General features: G+C 34.8%; 1 protein-coding gene across 2 annotated transcripts in view; it reads right to left on the reverse strand.

Moving 5' to 3' along the window:
• The window catches only part of LOC141846778 (uncharacterized), a 60,465-nt gene that overhangs the window by 22,563 nt on the left and 11,217 nt on the right, over positions 1-26,685 (reverse strand). For both annotated transcript variants that reach the window (XM_074734826.1, XM_074734825.1), the window contains exons 8-11: positions 23,503-23,716; positions 15,455-15,510; positions 6,056-6,169; positions 1,670-1,853 (exon numbers count right to left, since the gene is read on the reverse strand). In XM_074734826.1, the coding sequence (XP_074590927.1) occupies positions 1,670-1,853; positions 6,056-6,169; positions 15,455-15,510; positions 23,503-23,716 (568 nt within the window). The remainder of the gene's footprint in view (positions 1-1,669; positions 1,854-6,055; positions 6,170-15,454; positions 15,511-23,502; positions 23,717-26,685) is intronic.

Genomic DNA, 26,685 nt, shown 5'->3' on the forward strand with positions numbered 1-26,685 from the left:
GAGAAGGCAAGGGAGGGGAGGTTAATGCTGACTTTTTAGGGGAGAGGAAGAGTCATGCAGAGAGAAAATCAATGAAATAAGTTTGCAAGGACAAAGGAGGTTAATGTTCATTTTCTAGGGGAGAGGAAGAGTCAACAAGAAAAATGTGCCACAAGCATGCAAGTTAATGCAACCTAATTAATTTAAAGGGTAATTAAAGGTATGGGTTGGGCTTCAAAAAAATTTAAAACTTCAATAAGGCGAGGAAAATCACACCTTAAGCACACCTTAACCTCTCAAAAGGCGTGCGCTTAAGCGCATTTCATTCAAGTTTTGTGCCTGGGTCACTGCCCAAGCGCAAATGGCATACCTGACTGCGCCTTGCACCTAGGCGTAGCCAAGGGCGCACTTTTCACAACTATGATTATGAACAACTCTATAATTCTTAAATCCAGCATAACTTGCAACCTTTAAAACTAAAATATCATAAGAATGAAATAACTATAGAATGCTCATATAGATTAAAAAGAATTAGTTTTCCAGCTTAATTGCATTGTCATCAACAAGATCCTTTTAATTTTTTTTTTTATACATCTAAAAATACTTGATTGTAAACTTTATTTTATTCTTTTGCAATCCAACAAATATTTTTCTCCCATGCTATATTTATAACATTTTACCTTACTTTTAGCAATTAAATAAAATATTCTTTTTCTAACAATCCTTTCTGATTTTTAAATCATTACTTTTTTTAATTAATAGCCTTTGTTTAACGACCACAATCAAGCTCTTTTTATATGTTTTCTCTTCACCTTTAGACCATCTAAGTATTGATAATCCTAAATTCTTGAGCTTACCTATCAGCTTAGACAACATAACATTAATATTATAGATAATTATCCTCAAGATTCCACCATTTATTAGCCTTATGAAAAATATGGTTGAACTTCATGTTCATATGTTTGGACAAATTTTAATGTTGGTCTGTCCAGACTAAACATAAATCTCAAGCCTTTTCATCCAAGCTTAAGATTGGAATTGAAGGTATTTTTTGGAAGAGACTAATGTAATACGAATTTAATAGCATTACTTGTTCACAATGAGGCCAAGCATTTTACACCTTTCGTCAAATCTGTTGTTGGTTGCATATTATCAGAGAAGGATTCTCCAGTAAGAAGAATTACAGAGGGCATGCAGCAGTGAATCATGTGTCTCAACTATTCCAACTGTGTTTCAGTCCACCATTGACCTCTATATCAAGTCATAGTTTACAGTACCCAAATCATTTAGATTGAAAAACTATCGCTCCATAATGGTGTCTCAATAGATATACAGTTAAACTAGCTGATCAGTTGTCTAATTACTAGTCAATTTTGCCTATTCACACTAAGTTCTCAAATGTTCAACATCTAAACATAAAAGGGCAAAAGTAGCTGAAATAATAGATATTTGCATGCAAATAAAATTCTCAGATTTATATAAGTTGATTTTGTCAGATCAACCAATAAAAACTACTTATAAGAGAAAAATACATTCAGAACTAAATGAGTGTCAAGTATTGCATAACTAAACTAAGGGATTGTCCAAGAATTATATTACTGACATTATCAAATCCCAAACCATAAATCAACTTAATCATTATAACATTAATAAGACAAGATTGTTTGCACAAACAAGCAAGAAAATTTACCTTGACCTTGCAAAGGAAACTCAGAGTAATGCTTTGGGATTGGTCATCACGATTTTTAATTGACAGCAACTTCAGAGGATAAGATGATATAGGCCAGTCATAGGCTAACTTAATGAAAGCATCTATTCCTCCCACCAGATGTGCAATAACTGTGTCATCCCTGTCTGAGTGTTCAAAAGAATGTCTGCCAAGAATATTTATTTAGAATGGAAAACATCATTAGCACGAAGGGGAAAAGAGAAAAAAAAAAGATGGAGAATAATTCCATGAACATGGAAAAGGGCAGCACGAAACCATGCGGGGTCCGGGGAAAAAAGAGATGGAGAATAATTCCATGAACATAACATGTAATAAGTAAATATTATAGGCATTCTGAAATGTCCATACTAAATCACAATTTTTAATTAGCTCTCCATCTTTCTTGGCTGATGAGAATCCATAAATGCTTTATTCTCCTCCCAGAGTTAATTATTAAACATGGCTTCTTCTTTTTGTATTTAGTATTAGATGTCAGAAGTAATAAGTGGTAGACTTACAGTTGATTAAAATAGGGATTTTTGTGAGGATTCTCCCCTCACATGACTGATTAAGTATTCATCCCCAATTAGGAGATGAGTGTCCATGAAAGGAGCAGCATCACTCTCATATCCCAACACTTTATCCTAGGACACATAGCACCCAATCAACTCCTTGAGGAGCAAACCAACTTATTAAGTCAAATGCAAGGGTCTTGGCCACTAAGATCAAGTTGCTCAGCTCAAACTTTGAACACACTCAACATCCATGAAACTCATCGACTAACCTTGTACTACCTAGTAAATGGCGAGTGTCGTTCAACCAAGACAAAACACAGTACAACTCTATTGATGAAAGAAAAGTATGACTCACAGAACTCAAGATAAGGCCCTTAAAAAGTGCTACTAAGGCATATTGCAACTAGTTTTTGTTCAAAATTTGAACAAAGCCAAGATCCAATTTCAACCATATACTCATTTCCGTTATATGGTATATCCAACATCCCCAACCCCCGAGCCTTGAGGTTCTCCAGTTCAAATGGATAAAGTTTTGCGCTCATCTTGCTTCCATCTCCCTCAAATTTGTTAGGTGGTCATAATCCAAAATAAATCAATCTATTTTCCCTTTATTTCAATGTTAGATTGAGTAATGAGTATCAAGGCTCAGATTATATCATATCTATGTTTCACAAAATTACATGTTGCAACAAGTTTCTTGCATTGCTCACACTTCACATTGAGTCAACCTGCAAACTTTGTTTATGCATCCATGTTGCAACAAGTTTCTTGAACACTTTCATTCAGCCTCAATGTCAACAACAGGAACTTCCCTTTATAATTTCCCTTGCTTTGTTTCCACTTGCACAACTCCTTTCATAGATGTTGATTTCTCTATTCTAGCACTGTCAATATGTGGTTGGGGCTGGTTCAAAATTTACCGACAAGCTATCTCTTTCTGTATCTTCAATACTGCAAGATTGACTCCTAACATGTAGAGCAACCACTGGTTTTGAACCGATTGTCACAATTCCTAGCTTTAACTTTTTGCTTAAGGAATTTGTCATTTAACCAAACCCCTGATGAATGATCTATCCTATTCTGCAAGAGCTTCACCTCCAAAGATCAGTTGCTTAATTTGAACTTTGACAACACTCTAGGCCCATGAAATTTCCTAATTGTCCTCATACCCAAACCCTTTGACTTGCAAAAGACCACATTTTGTGACCATGAATTTTCATGACTGGCCTTCCACAGAAACAATTTACCTTGCAAGCAAATCATGGATTATCCTTGCTCCAAGAGAGAATTGTAAAGAGCAAAGTTTTTTAATAAGACGAAAAGTTCAATGGTTTGTAGAACACAAAACACAACCCTCATAATAGTATAAAGTCAGAAAGTAAGCTTCGGTTTTTTACTTTGATCAAACAAAGATCTGATTTGAACCACAACACCCTCATACACATGCAAGATATCCATCCACACCTTGTACTGTGTGGGAGTTTCTAGGAGCTGAAACAGAAGATTTTTGAGCTCAACCTGCTTCACCACTTAAAATGTTTGGCAATACATTGTGCAAAAAAAATTCTCCTTAGTTTCGCCTAAGTGCTTGTTGCGAGTGCCTATTGTACAGTCTGGCCTGCAACTATTCCACCCATTTGCCACCATCAAAATGCATTGAAAACAACCAAAAATATCACTGAGGTTGATTGCCCAAATCATGGATGCATGTGTTCATTTGCATTGACAGCAAGGGTTATTCTGAGTCCTGACACAAACATACAAGTATCATGACTACATCCATTGAAATTGTTCAATAAGTTAGTGAGGGTGTCCTAAAGCAATCATATATTGTATGAATAGACAATATGTGATTGCAATATTAAAGGGGAGCCTTAGTGCAACGATAAAGTTGTTGCCGTGTGACCTAGTAGTCACGGGTTCTAGTCGCGGAAACAGTATCTTGCAATGGAGGATAAGGTTGCATACAATAAGTCCTTCCCTGGGATCCTACATTGACGGGTGCTTCATACACCAGGCTGCCTTTATTTTTCTCTTGCTCATTTGAATGGTTGTAATAAAAAACCATAAAGTATCAGATAATACTAATATATATCAGTAGCACTACTACATGTCCTGATCAAAGAATGTCAACACTAGACATCTGCAATACAGATAGACAAATCCACAATATACTATAGAATAGCAGTAGATATTCTCACACTAATAAGAATTCTGATATTTAAACATGTTTGCGCATTTTTATACTTCAACAAGTATGCATGTGAAGTTACTAGTGAACAAAACATTGGACATGGTTTGCAATGAGAAATATGGTAGTGTCTATGAAAATCTCACACGGGACCATGCAACATATTCCAGACTTGAGACTATCATGCCTATCGCATGTGAGAACTTATATAGCATCTACTTAGCATCAACAGGAATTCCACACAAGGAGTCCTTAAACTTGAGAGTATGATTCATCATAAGGACCGGAGTATTTTTGACACTTCTAGGGTGGGCCCTACACAAAGGGTTGTGCATATACTCATTGTTATAAGTAGTTTATTCAGATACCAAATGACAATATGATGCAGACTGAAGAATCGATATGATCCTATGTCCTATAACACATCATAACACGGGATGATAAGAGGAATGAATTTCATGGAAATCTTCATTGTGAAAAACTTTAGGATCAAAATGATTTTCTAGAATAATGGATAGTCATAATGTCTTATTAGAGGCCACTCATAACTTATGTACATAACCTAATGAAATGGATGTTTCATGTGGAACGAAAGAGTTTAGTCACTTATGATATACTACGAACAATTCTAGAAAGTCACAAAGTCACATACACAAGGTATGAATTTCTAGCACTCTATTGAGCATTGTTGTATAGTAGAATCGAGGGATTTTAATTAGGGCCAACTAAATAATTAAATAGCCTATTTAAATTTGAGGAGTTCAATTGTGATAGGTTAATTTATCAAATTAAACTATTAAGGACTAAATTAAAAAATCAATTAAAAGTTGATTGGGTTTTTCAATTAGAGAAATTTTGATTATACAATTAAGACCCAATTGAGTTTATATATCGGTCAATTTGTAGAAATCTTAAAATTGGAATTGGATTCCAATGGGATTATTTCATGTGTTATGGATTGATTAAGAGTTAGGAAGATAGGATCTAACTTAATCTTTTTGTAACACCCCCCCCCCCCCCCAATGGAATTGATCATCCCATGTTAAAAGTAGGTGGTAGGTCACCCCGTTGGCCAATCGATGCCTTATGTCTACATTAGTAGAATTTTTCACTCCCCGTGCTTCGTTCAAGAATTGATTGAAAATCCTCCCACATGATCGTTCATAAATTGACAAGATGCTATCATCTCTATCGATGTGCTCAAGGGAAACATATCGCATGGACAACCTAGAGATAGGACATTTGGATAGCTTGAATTCAAAAGGTATGCATATGCCTTGTCTTCTGTCCTGCACGTAGGCTCAAATAGGGCAAATAAAAAAATTTAAATTTCTGTTGCACCTCCATTGCAAGCCTAGCAATGTTAACACACTAGAATAATAAAAAATGAATTTTGACAAGGATGGTAGATGCCTAGTTAGATGTGAATCTATTAACGTCAAATTAATTGCTAAACTAATTTGAATTAACACACTCATATGAATTGTGGAAAATAAATTGTAACCATTTGGAATTACCACAGCTTGTGTATGATTTATATAATTAAACCTTGTATTTTTACATTAAGTGATCCAATACAGACAGATATAGTAGGCTGATTGTTATCCATGAAATTAAAGCATATGTTGATCAGGTAGAAAAATGGAAGAAAAAATAACATACCTTGATTTGTTAGCATCTATTACCAATAAGCGGCGAAGCATGCACAAAATAATACGATGTTGAACTTGTATTATTAACCATCTCAAGGATGACACTGTTGATGCAATGAAATTTCTACATCATCACAAGAACATGTTACATTAGAAGAGAAATTTAGAAAAAGAAGTTTCAATTAAAAAGGAATAAAAGTTGCCTGTGCATGGAACAAGACCAACTTTATGCTAATTCCAGCAAATTGTAAGCCCAGAAATATGTAATAAAAGATAGTTAAGAACAAAGAAATCTTAAAGTTTTTCAACAAAAGACTGATATTCCTACATAAGCATGTTATCAGAAACAGAAAAAGGCAAAGCATATCATATAAAGAAAGACATACATGTAACGATACATACAAAAATTATAGAGTATTACCAAATACACAAGTCATGAAATTGGTTTCATGAAACTTATTACCAGCTTAGAATTATAAGCATGTGAATCATAATTATCATCAAGCGATACTTATTCCAACCATTTGGGCTCAGCAACATATTTTATTATTCTATTGAACACTATGCGAGACCAGATCACTACTAATATTCAATTAATTAAATAATTGTTTATTATATTAGGAAGACTTTCCTTTGATCTCCCTCTACCTTTTCCTCTTCAACCTTTCACACACCAACTCTAATTGATTCAACTCTTTATAACTACTAAAATTTAATAACCAACTTTGAAAAGGCTCAAACCATCTCTAACTTATTTTCTCTCATTTTTTCATATGTTAAAGCTATACCTAATTGCTCCTTGTTAGATCTTTCTATTATTCTCACACACCCATCTTAGCATTTTCATCTTTGTACCTAATTGCTCCTTGCTTCCTAATAAACCAACACTATCATTCATAGAGATTCCTGAAGCTTCTCTCAATATTACCCACCCAGTCTTTATCCTTATTCCCTCATTCTTTTTCATGTCACAAAAACTACATTTCATATATTCAATTTTACTTCCTTTAAAACTTGTAGTTCCCAAAGATTCTCCATAATTTATTTTCACATTTAATCTATTTATAACTTGATTAATTAGCACAATATCGTCCAAGGAAGATTTAATGTATCATACTTTCATAATTCAAATTTCAAATTCCATTTTTGTTAACAAAAATAAGTTCAAGAACAATAAAGAACAATCATAAATCAGCTTCAACAATTATAAAGGAGAGAGAATTGAATAAAATCAAAAGTAGGAACAAAGTGCAATCGTCATGATCAATAGATCGGAATTTAGTATATAGAGAGAGGTTGTTATCTTTGTAAGAGGTTTGGACATCAAACCAATGAATGCCCACTGAAGATGCCATAAAGCACGAAGCCACCACCGAGTTAGGAGCAATATCACCCCCAACTCCAAAGGTAGACAGTGTAGCAACAACAACGACCCAGATATCAGCTAAGATAGTTCTTATGCAACAAGCATGGCAGATAGATTAACCAGTGGCACCGATTAAGAAGATTTGTTTCAAAAGCTATTGCTATAGTGGTTTAGTGCTTGTTTTCTTTGTCCTAGCTTGGTGGGCGCTTGTTTTCAAAAGTTATTGCAATTAGTTGTATTGGGTAAGGATTGATTTTGGTTTACCTTGGGTTCAAACTAGGCTTAACTTAAACTTGATTCACATATTTATTACTTGAAACTATGTTAAACTAGATTGATTGAGTCAATTTGATTCAGTCGATCTGGTAAGTAATAGTTGATATTATTACCTTAAAACCAAGGATTGAAATCTCGAGTCATTTCGCTCGATACAGGTGAAAATTTTCATTCTGCCAACAGACCAACACCAGCACCGGCATTCCGACCGAGATACCATCCAAAGGCATCGTCCGGGTCCAGCGACGCCTCCGGAGGCATCGCACAGGCTGCATGATGCAGGAGGATTTGAAGATTTTTATTATTAATTTTGATAATTTTTATTTTTAGTAATTTTTAGAGTTTTTGGTATTTAGAGTAGTTTTGAAAATTTCTATTTTTTATTTTAGGATTTTCTTAAATCCGTTTAGGATTTTTAAGATTGAGTCTATTAAAATTTTTCTTAGTATTTTATATTTGAAGTCCGTTTAGGATTTTTAGGATTTTGAGTCTGTTAAGAAATTTTTCTTTTTATTAAGAATTTTTTTCGAGTTTGTTAAGAAATTTTTCTTTTTATTAAGAATCCTTTTTTTCGAATTTGTTAAAAAAAATTTCTTTTTTATTAGGAATCTTTCTTAAGGTCTGAGTCTATATAAACATCTTGTAAGTTGATGTTTAAAGCAGTTTGGTTGATTAATAAAATTTCTTTTTTTAGGCAACAACCCTAAAAGCGGTGTCATCGCGGCCTTCTACTCGTTTTTCTAATTTCTCGAACTTGTTCTCTCCTCAATTCTCCTCCAATCTTATTTTGTCCGGCGTCAGTTGGTATTAAAGCTTTCAGATCCGATGGATCGTCGTCATGGTGGTTATCATGGTCGTGACAAACAAGTTCCGGCAGAGGAAGTCTCACACCTTGAACGTTACACGCAAGACGAGATTCTTGATCTACAGAGACAAGTTACAAAGTTATCCCAGCGTCTAGCAGCACAAGATCGTAAAAGTCAGCTCTCAGATCCGATGGATCGTCGTCGTGGTCGTGATCGTGGTGGTGATAGGCAGGTTCTGGCTGAAGAAGTCTCGCACCGTGATCGTAGCATTCAAGACGAGATACTTCAAGATCTACAGAGATAAGTCACAAAGTTATTCCAGCATCTAAAGGCGCAAGATCATAAAAGTCATAAGTTCTTTTATTCTCCTTTTGAAAATTCATTAATTTCCAATCGCGGGGAAGAAGTTTTGGTTTAATAATAATTTCGGTAATGTTGTTTACTTCCCTATCTCCTGTTATTCTTCCTAATTAATAGGTTTTAGAAGATTGCTTCTGACGTTCACAGTCGAACCAACGGATTCAATATTGCTCCCGGAATAATCGCTATCCTGTCCGGCGTCAGTTGGTATCAAAGCTATGCCAACGTTTGACGACGCGAGATTCTGAAGATCGAAGGAGCTATGACTGTGATTTCGCATCCACTTTCGATAACCCTTACCACCACCCCGATAGGGCTCAGAGCATCAAAATCGAGAGGAACGATATGTAGACTTCGGTTTTCGAATTGATCTACTTGAGTTTTCAGGAACCTTTCGAGCAGAAGAATTCATTGATTGGCTCAACGAAATAGAAAGTATTTTTGATTACAAGGAGGTGCTCGATTGGATGAAAGTAAAATTAGTTACCATCCGACTCAAGGGCCGAACATCCGCCTGGTGGAAACAACTACGACGCTCACGAGAGAAACAAGGCAAGACCAAGATCACCGACTGGGAGAAGATAAAGAAGAAGATGAAAAGTTACTTTCTTCCTTTCGACTATACTCAGACTGTGTTTCAACGATATCAGACGTTGAGACAGGATACAAGATCAGTCAATAATCACATGAAGGAGTTTTACCAATTGATTGAGGGATTTGGAGATCAACCACCCCACCACCTATAACTGCAAGTTGATTGAGAGATTTGGGATCAACCACCCCACCACCTATAACTGCAAGAGAACACCAACTCTACAGCGCCTCTACGTTCCCCCTTCCTCCTACGGCGGAAACAACCATGAAGATGCGGACCTCGACAACATCGAATATGACCAGTCCTACTCTTCCAATCGTCCAATCACAAGACGCGATGAAGATGACGATAAGATCGAAATATTTGATAATCCACTTTATGACGATGCTGACGAAGAGGAGATAGACCTGGACGAAGCGTTGATCGAAGACCAGAAGCTCACTTTGTCCGATGGCAATCAGTAGCATGGTTTATCTATCGATGAAGTCCAAATCTCCATCGTCTCACCTTGTATTGATTCGGCATCCCAATTCATTCAGCATGAAAAAAACAAGACCGATTTAATTAGAGATCCAATATATGACGAGGTACTTTATGATGATGAATATGTCAATGAAGATGGTGACTATGTGTTGCAAGTTTTGAACACTAAGGATTCCCTCGATGGAGGCACCGTTGGCGGAAAAGCGCTTCCATGTTCAAGTTCTGCTCAAAACAATGAGCAGTATGTTTGGGAGTCACAGGCAGGGGAACCTTTTATGGTTACTCAGGATATAGTGACACAAAACTTGCTTGCTAATTATGTCAGTGAGGTCCCAACTATGGTTAGTAACCTATTGCCTCATTTAATTGATGTTGACATCGACACAATTCAAGCAGATATGGAGGATACATTTGAGATCAGCAGTTTGGAAAAAACTAAGGATTTCAACCCTTCAAACATTAGAGATGGCCAAGCTTATTGCACAAAGCACAATGAGGATGCAAAGAAAGGAGTTGGTCCATTTGGGTTTTATGTGCTCACTGATTCTGCTCTCCAAGAAAGAACCACAATCTTCTTCAAGGTTTTCAAGCATAAGAGGAAGCGTGGCATTCTCTTCTGCCATGATCCCTTCGGGTCAACTGAAAGAGAGAATATATTTAAGCCGACTTTTGCCAGCATTGTCGACGTGGACATCGAGGCGACTAAGACAATCTCTCTTAGAAGCTTGATCGATTGCTCGGTGGTGGAGAGCTTTGGAGTAGGAGAAAAAACATGCATCACGTTTAGAGTTTATCCGAGTTTGCCCATTGGAAGAGATGCTCATCTGTTCGTGTTCGATAATGGAGCAGTGGATGTCAAAGTTTTAGATTTCGGACTTTCAAAAATTGGCTCAGCAATGGATGACACTCATGCCAACTTAGTAACGAAGAGAAACTTTGATTATCTTGATCCTGATTTATCGGTAAAAGTGCAACAGTTGTTTGGGGGTTTTATCGATTTGGTATCAGATGATCTTCCTCCCGAGCTACCACCTGATATTATTCTAAACTCGAGGATGAGTTCTTTCAACCTGGGGCGACTGATGCAGGAAGATCTAAAGATTGGGCTGTGTGAGATACTGCAGAAGATCAATGACAATGCATACAGATTGCGCCTTCTGAGTCACTTGAAGACTTTCAAGTGTTTTTAATGTGAAACATTATTGTCCGTGTTCGGGAGATACTGATGATATTTCTATGAACTCGAGGACGAGTTCTTTTCAACCTGGGACGACTGATGCAGGAGGATTTGAAGATTTTTATTATTAATTTTGATAATTTTTATTTTTAGTAATTTTCAGAGTTTTTGGTATTTAGAGTAGTTTTGAAAAATTCTATTTTTTATTTTAGGATTTTCTTAAATCCGTTTAGGATTTTTAGGATTGAGTCTATTAAAATTTTTCTTAGGATTTTATATTTGAAATCCGTTTAGAATTTTTAGGATTTCGAGTCTGTTAAGAAATTTTCCTTTTTATTAGTAATTTTTCTTTTCAAGTTTATTAAGAAATTTTTCTTTTTATTAGGAATCTTTTTTTTCGAGTTTGTTAAGAAATTTTCCTTTTTATTAGGAATCTTTCTTAAGGTCTGAGTCTATATAAACATCTTGTAAGTTGATGTTTAAAGCAGTTTGGTTGATTAATAAAATTTCTTTTTTTTTGGCAAAAACCCTAAAAGCGGTGCCGTCGCGGCCTTCTACCCGTTTTTCTAATTTCTCGAACTTGTTCTCTCCTCAATTCTCCTCCAATCTTTCGCCTCTAGAATAATCACTATTCTGTCCGACGTCAGTTGGTATCAGAGCTTTCAGATCCGATGGATTGTCATCATGGCAGTTATCATGGTCGTGACGGACAAGTTCCGACAGAGGAAATCTCACACCTTGAACGTTACATGCAAGACGAGATTCTTGATCTACAGAGACAAGTTACAAAGTTATCCCAGCATCTAGCAACACAAGATCATAAAAGTCAACTCTCAGATCCGATGGATCGTCGTCGTGGTCATGATCGTGGTGGTGATAGGCAGGTTCCGGCTGAAGAAGCCTCGCACCGTGATCGTAGCATTCGAGACGAGATACTTCAAGATCTACAGAGACAAATCACAAAGTTATTCCAGCGTCTAGAGGCGCAAGATCATAAAAGTCGTAAGTTCCTTTATTCTCCTTTTGAAAATTCATTAATTTCCAATCGAGGAGAAGAAGTTTTGGTTTAATAATAATTTCGGCAATGCCGTTTATTTCCCTATCTCTTGTTATTCTTCCGAATTAATAAGTTTTAGAAGATTGTTTCTGACATTCGCAGTCGAACCAACGGATTCAATATTTCTCCCGGGATAATCGCTATCCCGCCCGGCATCACGGCACGTGCCCCGGTCGTGTGTGCCCATCGCAGAATTGATTTTTTTTACTTAGATTTTAATAATCAACTCCTAGCTATAGTTATAGTTGAGATAATTTAAATATGTTCAATTAAAGTCTCATAAAATTATCCCATTATTTTTAAAAAATATTTTATTTTTTATTTTTTTTATTTTAAATATTTAAATTAAATTTTTTATTTTTAGTTAATATATTTTATATTTTAAAAATATTGAAACTATACCAGTACGATACGATACGATACCGAAACTGTATCGTTCCAGACCTAAACCTTGGCACCGCTCGATATTTTAAACCTTGCTTAAAACACATTGTCACATATCCTGCATGAATGTCACCATCCTCTCCTCACTGGCAAGCCCCTTATTGCAGCCCTCTCTTCCTTACTCATGAGTCCTTTCTCACCCATAACTTGCTAATGTTCCTATAGTCCGCTAACATCACCGATCATCCACAACACTATTTCTGACAATCGCATTCTCATTGCATGGACAATGCCCCTAGGGTCACTGCACCACCCATAATACTATCTCTACTATCGCTTATAATCTCTTCTCTTTACATGGACAATTCCCTAGGGTCATTGTACCACCTACAAGCAACCCTGTTGAGTGCCATCATCCTGTTGTGCCTATCACTTATAGCTAATCTCGCCATCATCAAAGTCCCCTATCTTAGATAGAATAAGCCTACCCTCCCCTCTTTCCCCCTCATGCATCACTTCGAGCAAAAAAATCTCCGAACCCCTTCTATCACGCCTTACAACTAAAGTTATTATGTGAGCTTTGAGTTTTTTTGTGATTTTTCATTAGAAAACTGATTTTTTTTTTCTCATTATTCCTCATTTCTAGCAGTCTTACGTGAGCAACAATTATCCATCACAGCAAGGAAGTGTGATTCTTCCATTTATAGCAGATCTGGGCTTTATTGGTGAATCACAATACATATAGATAGGCTCTTCCCTTTTCTTCAAACAAGGTAAAACCATAAGGAGAGTTGATTGAAAGGATAGGGAATGTTGGACTGCAGGTTGTACATGAAGGTGTGGCGAGGATTGAGCTATCGTGGTTGTGGCTATAATATTGTGAAATTCATACAGGGTGTCAAGTGCAAGAATACACTTAGTTGAGGAATGATGGTGCATCAAGCATTAATTTTAAAGTGTGCTATTTGGGCCAGAAAAGGAGAAATTTGGGCAATGGTTGGTGTGGGAGTTATGATTTTAAGAGAATCGTGATTTAGCATTAATAGGTGACGCGGAGCGAATTTCATAGTCTAATAGTCATATCATGGAGGTTGAATTGCTAATTTGATTTGGTTGAAGGTCACTTGAGTGAGGAAAGAGTTGGGTTCTATATACTGATCCTTACAGAAAACTCCGAGTTATATTGTTGACTCTTTTGTTTATCTTGCTCGTGATATCTATTTCATAAGGGTTTCCCTTGATTATACATCATTTTCACTTTGATACATGCACATTATTTATGCATAACATATATAGTGTTTTATATAAAGGTCATATAGTTTTAATATGCAGTAATCTAGGACAAAGTCAGTCAATCTTGATGTAGAGCATAATGTAGTTCATTACTGATGCTAATGTTGGTAATATTGAGAATAGCAGATAGTTAGATTCTTTAGTTTAGGCTAGGACATGGTGAACATAACACATAGCATTTAATTATTCTTCATGTATAGCATAATGTAGTTCTTTATTGATGTTAATGTTGCTAGCAAAGGGTTAGATCCCTTATTTTAGCTTAGAACATGGAGAACATAAGGCAAGACATAACATAGCAATAATTGAATTGCTAGTGCATCATTAGTCACTGGTTGAGGTTGAGATACTTACGAACAATGACTGTTGTGGTTAAGGCCTTCGAGTTACTAGATGATTTGGATTATCATATTTTATCCTCAATCATACGTTAGCCATGCCAGCAAGGATGAGCTCGAGCTAACCTTAGGAGTCATATCTGTGAAGCCTATGCACATGATGCCCACTCTCCATGACAACACGGGAGGGTGCATAGTAACACTCATGAGTGGATGCAACTATGCTTATTTGACTGTAGTTCTAGCAGTTAGCAGTTTGATGATAAATTATAATATAGTATTGTTAATGATGTGAATTGTAGTACATGTATATGGATTACTATTTTGCAATTACACTGTAACTTTGTACATTTCACTTCATGTTGCTTGCCCTTAATTTTCCCTGCTATTTCCCCTTGTCTTGCTACTCTTAAGGCCACGAGAGGGTTTTTAATATCTAGTGGGTCAAAATCAATTTCTGCTTAGAGGATTATTTACAACAATCCACACAGTTTTGCAAAATTTTCAAATTTTCTTTGTTATTCATGTCCCATTTAGTTTATATTGTTGAAGCTATATTTTTTTATAGTCATGTTTCACTTTGCTTATATTTATGATTCTATAAGAATTTGATAATGGATACATTTATGCAATTTGAATTTTTACTTAAGAATCTCATCTAATTTAGTGAATGTTGTTGTTAATATTATAATATTTTTTATGATTTGTATTATGGTTGACTGGCATAGCATGTGCCAAAGGGATTCTTGAATAGTCTTCATGGATTCCATTCCATACTTTGGAATAGAAACTACATGGGGTGTCACATATTCATATGCACAATTTTCACCCAAGTGTTCTCAAGTAACCCTAATAACCAGAGCCATGTTGCTTAAGAACCCTTTGTTTTATGCAAGATGTATTATAGAAGCAACTTTAAACCTTGTGACAACTTAAAGTCAGCCCTTTGTGGGATGAACCATAAGGATAGGTTTGACTCATATGGTCTCACATCATATCTCGGATGTTAAACTAATGGAGCATCCATCAAAATACAATGAGCATGGTCTCAATTCATTAAATATCGTGCACTTTTCTCTATTTTGAAATTTTTACACAAATTCTATATATGTTTAGATGAAGTGTAAAAACATATTCAAGACAAATTAAACAGTTGTGTGTTAATAATATGGCAAATAAAAGAAATTTTAGTTTGGCAAAATAAACTGGTGCCTATTCAGCTACTTATGATCATGGCACCATTTTGAAAAAAAAAAGAAATTGACAGGAGATACCTGGATGATTTGATTGTATCAACTATTCCTTCTATACAAACATCACCAGGGAAGATCTGGAAACCCACAAAATGGAAGAATTATTAGCGTGAAAATAATATGGATTATAATGCTATGTTCAGAGATCATTGATCTAATTCAATTCATATAGTATATGACGTGCCTGTTATAAGGATAATTATTGATTATGAAATTGCTCATTGCTCCACCAAAATGTTAGTGTTGGTGATAATGGATTAGGCACAGATCTCATATATAAAACATCAATTCCAAAACAACCATATCAAATCATCATATAGCTTTACATATTATAGCATAAGATTTTAAAAAGCATATGCATGTGGTAAGTGATCGCACCACTCAATAATGCAAATGTAGTATGCAGATGCATAAGCAATCAACATTTTAAAAAGCATTAATTATAGTAACAATAATGTATAAAATAATGCCAAAAAATGTGGTTATATCTTATGTTTTGTATGCAATTTATTAAAATTATTAACCTAGGCAATCAAATATAAATAAAATTTTACAATCTAACTTAATCATCATAACAATTCATTATCACATAAAATAGTTTCCTTATCAATATAAGTAATTCATAAAATTGAAAGCATATAACATATAATCTCATATCAACCAATCAACACAAATTGTTCCAAAGAAAAGTTACCTATTGATGGAAGCGATACATAGACTATGTTTGTTTGAACATGACTTGGATGTTTACAAGCTAGGATAGGTTTGAGCCTGCATAACTTTTGGGCAATCCAAACAGATGCAATGTGGTCCGTCATAATGTATAGTGGCTATGTGGAGACTTTTTAAAATAATCAGCATATAAGAAGTCAATAAGAATATTTTTGAAGAAAATTAGTTAAGTTTGATGAGATAGTGTTTAAATTCAATTAAGGGAACCTGGTGCTCTACCAGAGATATTGATATTCAGATATTTGGCCTCTTGCCAGAGATCTAGAGCATAAAAGGATTGTCTTTTAAATTAATTGGAAAATAAAAACGAGCAATGCAGTAAGCTCAGCCTTAACAGAGTTAGAGTTTGTAATTGGATAACAACCAAGTTAAGCATGACAAAGGCATTAACAATCCTTGACATGAAAACAGATTTATCATTCCTGAAGAAAGAAACCACAATATTATTTGACCTTCCATAACTTGTCCAATAATTATACTGAATTATTAGTTTTCATTATTTGCAGTAGTGCTAAGTAGCGTTGTTAGGCACTCTAAGGTGGTAAGGTTCCAGTGCCCTTAATGCTAGGGGCTAACCTAAGTGTTTGGTCAAGCAAACCAAAGCACTTAGCATCATAAAGTACATACAGCTTTGTTTATCTTATATAAAGACAATATGTTATGACTTATAAACAACCATGTTTTTTATTTGACTTTTGGTGTCTTTGCATCAAAACATCACTTCTTAGTGAAAATGTAATCACATAATTTCTTTAAAATAGAATGAGGAAACATATTCAGTTCAAGTCTCAAAAACAGCCTCTTGCAAAGCAAAGTAAGGCTATGTACAAACAGAACCTTCTCTGGGACCCCGCATTGACGAGAACTTCGTGCACTAAGCTGCCCTTTCAGAATAAGGAAACATATTGGTTGCTTTGGCTACATCGAAGTAGCTACTTAGTAATCAAAAGGGTATGGCACCAAGTTAGTCAAATAAGTCAAATTAAATCGATAAATTGGTCTTGGGCATCAAATTGAAGTTGGGTTGGATTCAAATGAATCCATCAAGTGGACGTGACAACTAAACCAAGTTATCCCCATTTAGAAATTTGGTTCACTCCTAAATCAATTAAAACAAATTCACACAATTCTCATCCTCACTTGACATTCACCCTTCTCTCACTCTCTTTGCAAGACACACAACACCATCATTGCAATAGTCCCTAGTTGATTGTCAAACGTCCTTTCCCTCCGTCCTCTCCCCCTTTATCTCCTTTCCTCTTCTTCCTCTCCTCTCTTTCTTGTTGTCTCACCACCTAAAGTTGTAGAAGAATCAAGTACCCATTGTCAATCATATCTCCCCTTCCTTTCCTCTCTTCTTTCTCTCCTTCATTTCTCCTTCTTGTTTTGTTGTCGCGCCCACCACTTAAAGTCGAAAAGAAACAAAGCCAACCTTCCCTTTCCTCTCCCTTTCTCTCCCATGTCTTGTGCCTAAGATCCCATTGTCATTGTTGTTCAGAGGCGAGCAAATGCCATAGTCAACTCCTCTTTTTTCCCCTCTTTCTTTCTTCTTTCCTACAATCTAGAGAAAATTCGCCCTATTATTTATTGCTTTACGTCAGAAACATTGGCACGACAAGGTCTTGCCTTGCACGTCAATCGAATTAAATGTAAGAATTTGGGTGAGAAATTATATTGTAGATAATAGGAAATGATTATTTATTTTTTGTTATCTAAGCCGGATTGGCTCAAGTGTTTGTATCTTGAAACACCAATGTTGTTTTGACAATCAAGAAGAATTAGCAGGGAAAATATTTATTTCCATTATATTTTTACTTTATGGTTGTTTTAGTGTCTATGTGGGTATATTTGGTTTAATATCGGAAAATAATGGTTGGGTGTCAGTAATGGCAGTTAATTTGTGTAATTAGCACATAATGAGGTAGATAGATCAAAATTTGGATCCATCAACCTTGGTTTTTAATTAATTTCTATATTTTTATGTTATTATCATTATTAGAGATTTATCTTGAATTTTTGGAGTTATGTTGATATTGTATATGTAGATACTAATTCAAGTGAAGCGCACTCATTTTTAGATCCGTGAAACCATATTTGTTATATATTAAGGTGGGTAAATATATTTTATATGTTCCTTGTGCATGAAAAAATGTATAAAAAAGTATATACATACTTTTATAACTCTTGAAAAAGACGTTAATATGACAATTAAATTAATAAAATGGGTTGTAAAAAGAACTAAACTATTGGGGTCTTAAATCAATGATAATCTTTTCAAGTTATACACATGTGAGATATGTGAGTCACATATAGGGATTAACATGGGAAAGGCTTGTTTTCAAAATTAAAAGTTGATACTATAATTATTCTTCAGTTGAATGTTATACATCCGTGGGCTAATGTGGGTCATTATATAGAAATTAACATGGGAAGTACTTATTTTCAAAATTAAAAGTTGATACTTTAGTCATTCTTAAGTTGATATCTATCATTAGAATCCTTCACTTTCCATGCTACTTGCTGGCTTATATTGATATTTGTACACACTTAAACTAGCACAACTTTTATTAAAAAGTTGATTTAGATTAGTAATTCAAAGTGACCTATAAGATGAAAATCCTAAATAAAATAATCGTAATGTAAAGATTTAAAGTAAAACAATAATATTTTAAATGGAGAAAATAAATACTAGAAAGTGAAATTGTTAGCCTAGTCTTATACTAGAGAGTACTTAACCACCTACATGAAGTTGTTATAGCGAGCAGTCGCCTACACAGTATTTATTTGAGCAAGGGTGAAACATTATTGTATATTACCAGTGAGGACTTTATCTCATATGTCAAGTTACATTATTATACTCTAAGGACATTGACTCCGGTAATTCATTCTTAGTGAATTTATTAGTAATAGACTTATTGAAGATAGATTTATAAGTGGTAACTAAAAGATGCTAATTAAAAATATATCAACTTGCAATAAAAGATGGTGATAAATAAGAGGAACAATTGGAAATTTTAATTGACAATAAATAACTAAAATGACAATAAGAGTTATATCTAGAGAGAAAGACTAAAGTTCTCAAATGAAAACTTAGAAGTTAAAGTATAAAATGTAATTTATACACATGTTTCCTCTTTTATCCACTGAGTAATTTGTGCTCATTATTTTTCCTTAGCCTCCAATTTATGTAGATAAAGGTGATTTTTTGAGTAACACTTGGTTTCAGTCAATACATAGAGTTACTCGAAGATCCTCGACATGCTAATTTTGGATTTGGTTTTATTCTTCCACTTCTAATTTTGTTCGAATAACTTATTGAATTGTATGCATTTATTGTATCTTTCATATAAAAAAATGAATATACGATTAGAACTTTTGACCCATGAATGGTCTAGTGTGCCTTTTTGGTAAGAAAAATCAAAAGAATTTTGAAGAATTATAATTTTAACAGGCAACAAACAAAGAAACTATAATGAGGAAGAAAAAGGGCGAAGAAAGGTAAGTATTTTCATTGTGATGGAAAAGGCCATATGAAGGACCAATGCTTAAAATGGAAAAAGGAGAAGGGAAAAGACAAAGTCAAAGCAAAATCCAAGGTGCGCAATCTGAAAGCAACTTGGGATGATACTACATCCTCATCAAAAGCAGTATATGGAGGGATGTGTCACAAGGTCGGTATTGCCTTCATGGCAATCGATGATGGAATAGGTACATCATCTAATGAAGAAAGCTATGTGCACCTTTGTGAAGATGGAGCTATACCCTATGAGTCAAATGGCACGGAAAATGAGGTAACAAATCTACCTTTAGAAAAAGTATATGATGCAATTAAATTGTTGTCTATCTTTACACAAAGTTAAAGTAAATATCTAGATATGAAGAAGTTAATAGGCTCACTTGTATCTAAATTAGAAATTCATGCCCTAGAAATTATCTTGAGAAATTAGAGGCTAAAGACCTAGGGAAAAGGTAAGAACCCTTAAGGTAGTCTTAGAAAGATATTCTGTTGGATTAAACATTTTAAATTTGTTAATGAAAAGTCAAAGGGCATGTTGTAGTAGAAAAGTTTTAGGGTAAAGGACACCTAACCAAAATTTTAGATTACAAGCTCCTAAGTGACAAATGACAGTTAGGAAAGTTTGAAAAAGTTTAATACCTAGAAAATACCAAGTAAACATAGGTGTCAAAATATGTTATTAGCATTTAGAAAACCCTAGGATGATCATAGTAAAAAGAGATTAAAATATGTTTATGGTTAACTTGGTATGTAAGTTGTATGCTCACATAGTCAATTTCAAAAAATAATCTAATTTTTCAATAAATATTTTTTGTGAAAATATGGTATGTAACAAACCAGTGTTTAAAATTTTATATTTTCCTGATTTTTATAGAATTTATAGTGAATTTGTTAACATTGGCATGAGTTACTACTTACTAATTACAATCAACTATTTCGGACCGACACTAAGTAGTAGTTGACTAATTAAATGCAACATTTGAATTAATGTGTTATCTCTAATTTAGTTTGGAAACTCATTTTTTATTTGTTAAAAAGGGAAAAGCAAGTTAAGTTAAGAGCCCTAGATTTCCAAAAAAGGAAGTCGATGTAGGTTATTTTGCTCAATGGCAAGCTTATCTGAAGAGGGAGCCTAGGAATAGGTTTGAATTAGGTTCCATTTTGCTTTTCTTGCATTTACTGCATTTTTAGCATTATATTTACATATGCTGGGTTTTTTTAACTTAAACGATTTGCCAAACATGATACTTTTAGCCCACAAGTAGTCTGATGCGATCACAAATTTTAATGTTTAAGCAAAGAGTTTAAGTTACGTTGTTGTTGTGTGTTTGATTTATGTCTAAGTGTGCACACATGGAATACTTGACAGTTCAAGGTTCGGGAAAGATCAGAGAAGAGTGATATGGAACACCTAAGGAACCGCATGACGAGGATCAAAGGTAGTTGTACCAAGGAAGTATATCATGCAAGTAGAGCGACAACAATGGCACGAAAAGGGAGCCAGAGACTCAATGTGTCTAAGGATGAGAAGAGAAGACTGTTGGAGACGCACTACATAAGCGAAGCGAAAAGAATGGCATAAAAGGTGGCAGAGGGCTCAATGCATCTAAGGAACGAGAAGCTTGAGGAGAGGCTAATGGAGGAAGGCTGCTATTGGTGAGTTGAGAGTTGAGTGAAAATATACTCAAATATAAGTAGAATTCAACTTAGGCGGACTCGACCATTAAATGGATCGAAGTCAAATTATGAGTTGACCAGAACAATCGACCATGAAACTTACTATATGTTTGTTTCTAATCGTGCAATCAATTGAATGTCTATAAGTGATCAATTAATAGTTCAATCGACTAGTGTAGTTGACTGAGAAATATTCTATTGTATCATGTTTCTATTGGACTAGTCGACTATTATTTGTGATTAGTTGACTAATACAAGTGTTATCGGAGAAATTGAAGGAAATGATCACTAGTCGCAAGATTTGATCAAGGCTTATCGACTAATAGGTGATTTCTAATCTACTAATGAACCCTAGATTAAACAGTCATCACAGGAATCGATTGCGAGCCATAAGAATCAGTTGCATGCCATAGAAATTAGTTGTATCAATCAACCATAGTTTATAGTATCGTGATCCTACACATGATCGATTTGGAGTTAGGATCGGATCGATCGGGATCGAATCGTAAAATCGTACAATCCTATCAAAAACTCTTGAAATTTTATGGTACATGATTAATAATTAGAAAAAATATCAAAAAAGGTTATTTGCATTTAATTTTGCATATACATGCATCCGTCAATACTCGACACCGCAGATGACATTATTACCTGATGTCTAACAGAATAGCGATTATTCTGTAGGTTAGTTCTAATAGAGAATTTTTTAGGGAAGATATAAAAAATCACCAAATGCAGAGAATTCTTCTCTTGGTTTAATTGAATAAATATTAACTCAAATAAAGATAATGCCCTAAAAGCAACTAAACAATTGTTTAAATAGTCTCAAAACCCTAATGATGCAAAAGACGAACATAACCTTAATAAAAGGGACTTAAATTCTTTGGAGCCTCCAAAAAGTCTTTAAATGACATTTTTTTAGCCTAAGATTGGGTCGTTATGGGTTACACCCGGTAACCAATTGTAGATCTTTAAACGAGCTTCGATTTGATATATTGTGCGCCCCGTATTCAAACCAAATCAAAAGTTATGGTCTCTCAATATGTAGAATCATTGTAACGTAGGATCATACCGATCCTGACCAATTCTACTCATCTGCTCCGACTCCACTACAAAACACGATTCCAAACATTCCTGGATCGTTTTGGTACTTCCGGATCATAGGATCATTCCTACGATCTAGATCGCAATTTTGCAAACCATGCAGTCAACTAATAGTGATGTATCAATCAATTGACGTGTGTCACATTTGCAAGATCATGCCTACAAAGCAATTTGTATAAGAAGCTTTAAAAAGGGGGGCCATAAATAGCAACAACAATAGATCTTATTCTTTATATTATTGTCATATTCTGTTGTGTGTTTTCTTATTGTGTGCTTTATTGTTCTCTGTTGTATGCCTCTTCTACTTCCATTAACAATCTTATAAAAGGTTTCTCCACTTTCAGCACCTTATTGAAGAGGAGAAAGATAGAAGATTCTAGGAGTGATCCATCAAAAAATAATAAGTTGTGGACTGAGTCTAAGGACTGTCGAACTACGTTAAATTGCTTATGTCACTATGTGTGGTTTGTGCTTTCTTGTTCTTAGTTTGTGAACTTGTTAGGATCGCAACAAGAGAAAATTATCAATTTTATTTACAAACATGCTATTCACCCCCTCCCCCTCTGACACTCACGTTCACCTCACTATCACCACAATCTAACATATATATATATGAGTGTATGTGTGTTAGAAAACTTGTTTATTTTGAATTAGTGATTACTTGTGATGTTCTTGGTTTTCTATTATTGTAGTGTCACTAAGTGAACTTGCTAAGTGAAGGTACCTCTAAGTAAGTGGATACTAGACTCTGGGGCGAGACAAATGCAAGTCCATGACAAACGGAAGTCGAGCTTATTATTATATATAGTACAATTGTAATGACAAGCAATAGCTTTAAACATTAAAGACTTTCTAAATGACTAAAACTCCAAAGTGCAATCAAGAAATTTTTTCAATTGTCTTAAAGTAGTGTTCTAGTTATCCTACTGACTAATTTACAAAGGAATTAGATAAAGATATTTATTTGCTACGGGATTCAAAATGGCATAGCAAATAGGATTAGTTATAAAAGCAAATTCACTTATAATAACAAATCTACCTCCATGCTCTTTATATCCATATTCCTCTCAGAAAATTCTACCAGCATCTCATGTTCAGATATAGGTGGCTCCACAAAATCCACTTTATGCCTAAGAAGAATGTTGTCTATGTTAGGAATATATGTCTTTAGTGACAGCCTAACACAACATCCTTGTATATCAATAACTCTTAATCCAGAAAACATAGCTTCAAGTTGTCTATATGCTTCAAACCTAGAAAATGAAAGGAAAATGGTTAAGAAAACACAGAAAAAATATATTTATATGCACATAGAATGCAAGATAGTTCACAGCTGTAAGCACTCAAGAACAAGTTTAAAAGGTTGTCCTTAGCTGAGGCTTCAGGGATTATATAACTACTAATAGAAATCAAACACTTTCTTAAGTAAAGTTTCTGTTAAAGAAAACAAGCAATGTAGCAACATTGTTAATTTCTGTAAATAAATATTCCAACAAAATCTGTAAAGAGTGCACATATATGGAAATCTAACAGGAATCCTTAGAAACATACGAGCATTAAATTAATGTTCAGTGTCAGAATTTTTTTCAACATGAAAAGAGAATTATTTGATCCATATGATAGATAACCTGTTAACCTGAAATAAATTTCAGGTAAGACTTGAGCATAAGGAACTGGTGAGATAACCACATTATTTCAAATCAATATGCATATAAAGTGTGCACCTACTTCAACTAGCATTTGCAATTAACCTCTTGTTTGTTTAGTCAATATAGACTAGTGCCGCATGCCAAGATATCATGCCCGTATTAATTTGAGCTAAGAAAACATATAAGTAATTTTGGTTAGAATTACTAGGCTTTATATCATACATGTTCTAGATTAGTCTTGTGGTTATCCTAAAATATCATAGCAAAAAGCTTTAAGAAAAACTTAACTTCAATGTATATAACTCAAAGATATAATTGATAATGGTGCATCCAAAAGAAAAGCAAGAGTTTAGCTATGATTCACAAAAACTGACATAAAATGGTTATCACTAGCAACCGTTAAATGATTATACCAAAACCCCAAGTAAAACAACCAAAAGACCTAAAGGAGAAGGAGGTGCTTATAGAATCAAAGTTTTGAAATACTATCGTGAGCCAAGGTTTTAGTCTCCTGCCAAAAGGATAGAGTGTCTCCTGCCAAAAGGATAGAGTGTCAGTCTTAGCATGCCAACATGCCTTACAAGGGGGCATCAAGGAGGGAGGAAAAGAGCTGGTGACAAAGAAGAGAAAGAAGATTGAAAGGAGGAGGTGGGAGAAGAGGAAGGAATCGCATTTGCAGAAAAAGATCCCTCGTTGCAAAGTCCCCTCCCAGAAGCCTCATGACAACACAGTGGAATCCTAACTCTTGCAGTAGTCTAGCCGCCATGGTTGCTTGTGAAAGCCTAGCTCTTACAAGAACTCCCGGAAACTCAATAGTCACTTGCAGAATCATGGCCCTTGCAACCACTCATGGAAAGTTCCATCCCAATTGCTTATTAAAGGTCTATCATGGAAGCCTAGCTCTCTTTTCATATCAATGGTCTTGAACTTGTTTTACATGTCAATCGACAAATGGAACTATAAAGTTTCACTCATGTCAACCAACACAAATGATTTATAAAAACCTACATAGAATAAAAGAGACACATACTTTAACTTACAAGTAGTCAATATTAAGTCACCAATAAAAAAAAGAAAAACATAAGGGGATTAATCAAGAGGTTAACTTAAACCCAAACTTTCTTCAAAGCCTAGACTCACACGCGAAACCCCACTCTCTCTTGTTGCCCCATTTGTGGTCGCTCACCTCTTTGTATAAATCCACATAACCTTTGCAACCCCTATGCAATGCTCCACCCTTTGCATAACCACTGACAAAAGTCTGGATGCCTCCCTCATGATCTTATCTTGGCATAATCCACATTGAAATTTCCTCTCAGCCTAGTAGCAGTGTCAGCCAATTTAGGGCTCAAGCCTTCCCTCTGAACCATAACCGCCCACACTCCATTGCAAATCCTAGCATCAAAACCACCATTGTGTTTCTTTCCTTTGCAAGCATCATAACCCCCATTGTGTTTCTTTCCTTTGCTTGTTTCCCCCCTCTTCTATGATAATTAATGGCTATAATAGAGCCAAGTTGAGCATTACCTATTGGTTCTACTGTCGCATCCCTCTGAAGCAAATGTCACCAAGAAACCCAATTAGATATTGACTAGGGTTCATCAATAGGTAATTCCTTGCCTTAAACTTTTTGTGTAGTTTAATTTAAAGTGTTGTATGGTTTATTTTACGGTGTATGGATCATGTCATCAAGAATGGTTGTTAACTACTCTTTTTTGAGATCTCGTTATAATTGCTATGGTTAATTTGTGTCGGCGCCCATGATTTATGGCCAGAGTTGTATATTCACTATCAAAATCTAATTCCCCTCAACAATAAGACTCTCATGCTCCCCCATTCTCTATTTGATGTTAGCCATGATGAGATACTTATTAGTTAACGTGCATCAAGTACCTTGTTTCTATTGAGGACACTTGAGTATTTATGAATAGATTGGAACAATTATGGAGGTAAAGATTGACTTTATGCTTGAATGTTGATTACACCACTAGTCCATATGAAATTTTGGTTGTTATAATTGTCTTATTGCCCTTTTACCAAGAATGTAGGGCCTTTTACTGAAAGGATCTCGTTCTTGTTTAAGAGCAAAAACAGAATAGTTTTCTTATATGATTTTGTTTGTAGGGGGGTACATCAAGACCCTTATAATAAGTTTCATGAGCATGCTTCTATCATGTTGGCATGGTTTGAAGTACTTGATACATGAATTTATTAAATCTTGTTAATAGTTTTTAGCAAGACAACAAACAATCTTTTGTGTAGCAGGGTCAAACCCTGGTGGTATGCCCAAGTGATATCTTATAGGGAGAGTTACTGTAATAGTTCATTCTTTTATTAATTACCAATTTTATATTTTGGAGTGTGATGTGGTGTATCCATGTAGATCTACCAACTAGAGGAGTTTAGAGATCCTTAAGGCAAGCCAATGCAAATATGGGACCTTGTCCATGTGGGTGTTTGGCTTGTTTTGATATACTTTACCTTGAGAATGATTAAAATATAGTGAAATTGATAAGATAATACAAATGGGGTAAAAGAAAAGATAAATTTATGGTGGATTAAATAATGAGGAT

This window comes from Curcuma longa, chromosome 15, assembly GCF_044706935.1.
Source record: "Curcuma longa cultivar G26 ecotype Majalengka, Jawa Barat chromosome 15, ITB_CL_G26_1.1, whole genome shotgun sequence".
NCBI classification, from domain to species: domain Eukaryota; kingdom Viridiplantae; phylum Streptophyta; class Magnoliopsida; order Zingiberales; family Zingiberaceae; genus Curcuma; species Curcuma longa.